General features: G+C 51.4%; 1 protein-coding gene across 3 annotated transcripts in view; it reads right to left on the bottom strand.

The window, feature by feature from the left end:
• HDAC6 (histone deacetylase 6) overlaps positions 1-5711 on the bottom strand; it is a 27715-nt gene extending 22004 nt beyond the window's left edge. The window contains exons 1-8 of one of the 3 annotated variants that reach the window (XM_023519031.1): positions 5632-5711; positions 4453-4575; positions 4235-4363; positions 4017-4105; positions 1823-1907; positions 1686-1726; positions 630-726; positions 387-484 (exon numbers count right to left, since the gene is read on the bottom strand). In XM_023519031.1, coding sequence (XP_023374799.1) covers positions 387-484; positions 630-726; positions 1686-1726; positions 1823-1907; positions 4017-4105; positions 4235-4363; positions 4453-4545 — 632 coding nt within the window. In that variant the 5' untranslated portion in view covers positions 4546-4575; positions 5632-5711. Of the gene's footprint in view, positions 1-386; positions 485-629; positions 727-1502; positions 1727-1822; positions 1908-4016; positions 4106-4234; positions 4364-4452; positions 4576-4961; positions 5071-5631 lie in introns of those variants that run through there. The other 2 variants (XM_012811321.2, XM_023519032.1) reach the window with 2 other exon arrangements.
• Between the last annotated feature and the right edge of the window lie 1060 nt (positions 5712-6771).

Raw genomic sequence — 6771 nt, 5'->3', positions numbered from 1 at the left:
CCTTAGCTGGTTGAGCTATAGGCTCTGAGCTGATATTTATGCCTTGAATAAGACTATTTGTGGGGGGACACATGCATCATGGTTTCAATGACTACCTCTTAGGAGAGAGAAGTGTCTGGGTGACAAAGATAGGAGAGAGACTTTATTGTATTCCCTTTTGTACTCATTGACTCTTGAACCACATGGATATATTACCCATGCCAATACATTTTACATTCAAGGGAAAGACTTTTAAAAAATGTATAAAGTTGGGCGGTGCCTGTGGCTCAAAGGAGTAGGGCACTGGCCCCATATGCCAGAGGTGGTGGGTTCAAACCCAGCCCTGGCCAAAAACTGTAAAAAAAAAAATAAAAAGATGTATAAAGTTAAATGCTAGAGAATTCTACCTGACAATGGCCATGCCATTCCGGATCTCAGCCCCAAGGACTGCATCTACCAGCCTGAGGACGGAACCTGAGGCCAGGCAGGCACAGGTATATGAGTTCTGGAGAAACAGGGAAAATCCAGATAGAGAGTGAAGGAGAGAGCAGTCCTACCCACTCAGCTCCTTCCTCCTGAGTAGGGTGAGCATAAGCACAGGGCATGCCAGGTCTGCCACCACTCCCTTCCCCCACAGTTCTCATCCATACCGGATGCAGATAAACTGAGTCATAGGTGTCTGCTAGCAAGTGAAGCTCCCTCTCATTCATGTACTGGGTTGTCTCCATCAGATCAATGTATTCTAGGCTGGATACAGAAGAGGATGAGATTCAGGGCTTTTTCTCTTCCCCAGATGAGCCACCCATACACAAGACCCCTGGTCGAATCAGGCCTCCCCAACTGTCAACCTTGGGCACACATTCTCTTGTTTCTTCCCTAGCCCACCTCAGTTCCAGTAATATCCTTTGCTCCCTTGCTCTAAGGATTTGCACACCAAATCCTACTTCCAGGCCTTTGGCCAGACTTTTTCAGCTGTGTTACTCCCTTCCCTCAGCCCTCCTATTTATCTGGCATATTCTTTTTTTGAGACAGAGCCTCAAGCTGTCCCCCTGTGTAGAGTGCAGTGGCATCACAGCTCACACCAACCTCCAACTCCTGGGCTCAAGCGAGTCTCTTGCCTCAGCCTCCCAAGTAGCTGGGACCACAAGCGCCCACCACAACGCCTGGCTACTTTTTTGGTTGCAGCCATCATTGTTGTTTGGTGGGCCCGGGCTGGATTCGAACCCGCCATCTTAGGTGTATGTGGCTGGCACCTTAGCCGGTTGAGCCACAGGCGCTGAGCCTATCTGGCATATTCTTTTTCTCCTCTTAGAGCTCAGGTCAGTTACCATCAAGCTACCCCCCGCAAGCTACACCACACCAGGCCTCTTACTCTGGGTTCCTGTAGACCTCCGGGGGGACCTTCTGATCACTCTAGCTACGTGCGCACCATCTGCACGCAACTGGATTATAATAACATGACAGCTTATCATGGGCTGATGATATGTCAGGCTCCATGCTAAGTACCTGACACACATGGAACCCTCCTGAGGAACTTATGTTTACTAGCCCCCATGTTATAGGTGATGACACAGGTTCAGAGAGGCTCAGCAACTTGCCCACTGCTGGTCACAAAGTCCATGACCTTCCTTCCCAAAGCATTCAGCCTGCCCTGATTGGTCCAAGGCAGCCTCCTCCCCATCCCTATAGGGCTCCCAAGCCTTCACCTGTGAACCAACATCAGTTCTTCCTTTTCAGCAAACCGGGCCTGAGGAGACATGAACAATAAAGGGCTAAGGCATGGGCTATGCCCAGGTCCTGCCAGTGCCCTGCCCTCTTCCCAGAGTATCAGCTGAGGACTCACCTGGAAGGACACACAGCGATCTAGGAGGCCCTCCTGGATCAGCTGCTCCTTGATGGCATGGAGCCGCTCAGGGCCTTCAGGGAAGCTGGGGAGAGGGAGAGACAGTCACACATACATATGCCTGGGGACACTGGGGAGCACCACATCTCTCCATCCATCTTTCCATGACTGCTCACCATAAAACTGCGGCATCAACCCTGTCTCCTGTCAGCTCCAGAGTCTGACCGTCTCCTCATTGCAGCCACTGCTACTACCATGATCTCCTACCTGTGCTGTTGCATCATCTTCTCCCATGCCTCCCTGCTTCCACCCTCATTCTTCCAACGGTCCTTTCCATGTACAGCAGCCAGATATTGGTTAAAACCCTGATCAGATCATGGCCTTCTGAGGCTCCCAACCCATTCTGAGTAAAATCCAAAGTCCTTCCCATGCCCAGAAGGCCCTAAACAACCCGTCCCTCATTACTTCTCTGACCTTATCTCCTATCACCCTCCCCTTCCCTTGATTTGCTTCAACTTGCATCAGTTTCCTCCCTGGTCCTCAACTGAACCCAGTACTCTCCAGCCAGCTCCAGGGACTTTACCTACCTGGCCTCCCTGTCCAGAACACTCTTCTCTTGAATGTCTTCATGGCATTCCCCTCACCTCTTCAAATCCTACTCAAATGTCAGTGAGGCCTATGCTAACCACCCCATTTAAAATCGAAGAGCCCACTCCACTGCACTTTCTATTCCTATCCTCCTGTTGTAGTGCTTCTCCATAGCATTGCTCTTCCTAACACGCTGTATCATTTCGTTGTTTGTTTACTGTTTGTCTTCTTCCTTCACCCTGAAGGCAGGGGGTTTGTTTACTGCTATATCCATAGCTCCTCAATATAAATGAAGTCTTTTGCCATTGTGAGTTAGTCTTAAGTTGGGATAGGATAGACAGATACTAAACTGGCAAGCACATACATATAATAATTAACAATGATGAAGTATGCGGGTTAGAGAGTAGTGGCCAAAGCCCTCTCTGGGTAAGTCTCACTGACATGTGAAAGTTAACCGGAAGAGAAGGTAGAAATCAATCTCTGGAAAAGGGATAAACTAGGGTTAAGACCCAAGATAAGAGGGTACATGGAATGTTGGAAGGACAGCAAGGGGACCAGTGTGGGTGAAGTGAATGAGGGGGAAGATTAGTGGATGAGGTCACAAAGGCAATGTGGAGCCAGGTCACATGGAACCTTTGAGGCAGAAAAAAGAATTTGGACTTTATCTTGAGGGTAATAGTCTGTCCCTGAAGTACTTTAAGAAACAGAACATCTCCTACATAATTATTTTTCCTACTTTGTGCAGAGCAGACAATAGGGGTAAGGCTGGAAGCAGAGGATCAATAAGGAGGCCTCTGCAAGTCTAGATGAGTGATGAAGGTGGTGCCAGTGAAGGTGGAAAGGAGTGGTCAGATACTGAATATACTTCAAATATAGAGCCAAAAGAATTTACTAATTCTTTTGAAAATCAGAGGAAATGGGAGGTGTTAATCCTTCTGTTTTAGCACAAATGTCTCTTCCTTAAGGAAGGCTTCTGGGAATCCTGGATGCTCTATTAAACACTCTTGAATCCCTAAGTCTTATGTTTGTCCTCATTAAACATTTCATATTGCCATTGGCTACTTAATGATCTGCCTTCCTACTCACCAGCTCCCTGAGAAGGTACCCTGTCTGGCTTGATCAGCACATTTGTATCACCAATTCAACATAAATGTTTACTGGCTAAATGAGAAGAACCCTTTCGGCTCAGCGCCTGTGGCTCAAGTGGCTAAGGCGCCAGCCACATATACCTAAGGTGGCGGGTTTGAATCCAGCCCGGGCCTGCCAAAACAACAATGATGGCTGCAACCAAAAAGTAACCGGGAGTTGTGGCAGGCGCCTGTGGTCCCAGCTACTTGGGAAGCAGAGACAGGAGACTCGCTTGAGCCCAGGAGTTGGAGGTTGCTGTGAGCTGTGATGCCACGGCATTCTACCCAGGAGGGAGAGCTTGAGGCTCTGTCTCAAAAAAAAAAAAAAAAAGAAGAACCCTTTCAAGCATGAGCTCCACCTCCCTACATCATCAGCCACCAGTCTCTAGGCTGGTGTAAGAAAGGATATATACTTGTTAATGGGTTCTAAGTGCATGTATTTAAGTGGTTTGGGGACAGCCTGGTGGACCTGGCCTCACCTGTCATCCCAGAGGCAGTGGAATTCATTTAGCTGTTCATCCAACACCAAACCAGTGCCAGACAGTGGCTTGGCCTCAAGGTTCAGATCCTGCAAGGGAAAAAAGTGAGACACAGATCCATTTAGGGCCTGAGTCACAGGGGACATCTTATACTGTTCAGGGTGGGGAATCTAAAGGTTTTGTTACAGGAGGCTAAATAACAGCCAGGCCCCTCTCACCATCCCTCGAAGCCCCAGGATTAGGTCTTGTTCAGTTGCTTGGCCAAGCTTCTTCATTTTGCCTTTCTTCTTCACCTCCGCTAGATTGGGGCTGGAGTGGGGTGCTGCACCCTTTTTAATGCTCCGCTTCTGCCAATTAGAGAGAAGGGTCAGAGTCCAGGGCACACGGTCGGCTTGCTTCCCCCTCCCTCTCATTAGGACAGGTCTAAGGGCCTCACCGAGGTGACACTGAAATCGGGTGGGGGCACCTGAGGGCTGTGCCTACTCCTTCGCTGTCTGGTTGTGGTGGAATCCTGGCCGGTGGAGGTCATGGTTGGGTAGACTTCGTCCCTGCTGCGGTTCTGGGGGTGGGGGTGGGGTGGAGGTGGCTGTGAGGGGACTGCTGTACCCTGAGGACCCCACAATCCTGCCCCTTTCCAGGCCCCACCCCCTGTAATAGACTCCATCTCATTCCCCATTCCCCACTGCCGCCTTCTAAACGCCTACTCTCTCAAGGCCCTTTCTCTCCACTCAGGTGTCCATTTCACCTGGTGATGCCCGGTCCACCCTTTTTACATGATCCCCTTTCCCGTCTCACTCTTTCACTGAGCAATTAGCCCCCAGATTCATTCAGCCCGTCCTAGGGCCTGCCCTTTCCAGCCAATCACTACCCGGCTCCACTATCATGCCCCGTCCCCAGTCTCTTCGATTCATCTAAACCTCGCCCATACCTCATCTCCTCACAAACCTGCTCTTTCCGGCCTATCTTTCAGGATAATCACCCACCCTTTCCCTCTGCCAGACGGAGCCCTGGCCTCGACTCCACCCGTAACGTTCACTTGACTCCACCCCTTATCTGGCTGGACCGGTACCTTCCACTCTGCCAGATCCTGTCCCTCAGGGAACTGCCCCTTTCCCTCCACTAGACACCACCCCCTGCCCAGACACGACATTTCACCAAGCCCATTCAGCCAGTCCCAAGCCGCCTCCCACCAGCCTCCGCCCTCAGCCCGCCTTCGCCATCGACGAGACCAATCCTTTCGGTTCCACTCACAGAGCGCAGCCCCTTTCTCAAACTCCGCCCTTGGCTCGCATCGCCAAACTCCTGGCGGCCTGTGGGGCCACGGGTGCCCGCGCCTCTCTTTTCCATTGGGCTGGGTCTCTCTACTGCCCGCCCAGATACCGCCCACAGCGGGACTGTTGCCTCAGGGCCGCGCCCCTCTCGCGGGCCACACCTCTCGCGAGGTCACGGGCTGCCTATTGGCGCATCCAGGCGCGACTCCCGCCGCATTGCGCCTGCGTGAAGAGCGTGCCGGCCGTTTGAAGCTGAGCAGAGGTTCAAATTGTCCCCTCCCCCAGTTGCCGCTGATATTGTCCTGGCTGTCCTAGTCGCCGTCCCCCCGTCCTTGTCCACTCACCTTGGGAGCTCTCCGGACCCACGCCAACTGTGCTGTGCAGTCTCTCAAGAACAAGCAAGGAAGTGAAAGAGTTAGGAAGGGGAGTCTTCTCCCGGCGGCTTCCCGCGTGTCGCGTCGTAATGACGTTGCAAGGGCGGGCTAGTGGACAGGCCGAGAGCGAGGTTGACACTGAGCAAAGGCTGATGGCGGTCAAATGGGAGTGGTGATGATGCTAAATGTGAAGATTTTCTGACTTAATATTCACTATGGTGGTACACAGGAAGCACTCACTGAATGTTAGCTATTATAATAATCTGCCACGAAATGGGTGGTGGGGTGGAAGGAGTCTTGGAGGCAAGTAATGATAATGATAGAAGTATTTTATGACAGGCATTGTTGGAAGCCTGCCACAATTCTGTGAAGTAGTGGCCATTATTAAGGCTGCTTTGCAGATAAGGAAACTGAGGTTACGGGACTTAGCCATGTGATATTGGGCAAGTTACGGAACAGCTCTGTGCTCAGTTTCCTCATCTGGAAAATTGTAATAATAATAGTGCTGAGAGCCAGAGTGGACTCAGAGAGGAGTTTCTCATGAGTGGCAGCTCTCCATATTTGACCCCTCTGCTGTGAAAACTCTGCTTCCAGGCTGTAATAAAAAGTGTGTGTGGGCTTGGCGCCTGTGGCTCAAGTGGCTAAGGCGCCAGCCACATACACTCAAGGTGGCGGATTCGAATCCAGCCCCGGCCCGCCAAACAACAATGACGGCTGCAACAACAACAACAAAATAGCCGGGCGTTGTGGCCGGCGCCTGTGGTCCCAGCTACTTGGGAAGCTGAGGCAGGAGACTCGCTTGAGCCCAGGAGTTGGAGGTTGCTGTGAGCTGTTATGCCACAGTACTCTACCCAGGGGGACAGCTTGAGGCTCCTGTCTCAAAAAAAAAAAAAGTGTGTGTGGGCCTAGGGGGTTTAAGGACCTTTCCCTGTGCCCCCCCCAACTCCCACCCTGTGGCTAAATGTCTAAAGGTTGGTTTGTCTTTTCTAATCTCCCTCCCTCATTCTCCACCATTTCCTACAGGGCTGTAAGCTGGGGCCAGAGAGATAAGGGGTCTGGGGTCAGCACTAGCTGACTAACAGATTGACAGCCCCACCACTCAGTAGTGCC

Source organism: Otolemur garnettii, unplaced genomic scaffold (assembly GCF_000181295.1).
Source record: "Otolemur garnettii isolate 467f Iridium unplaced genomic scaffold, OtoGar3 scaffold00153, whole genome shotgun sequence".
Lineage (NCBI taxonomy): Eukaryota > Metazoa > Chordata > Mammalia > Primates > Galagidae > Otolemur > Otolemur garnettii.
This window is presented reverse-complemented; position numbering and strand designations above follow the sequence as displayed.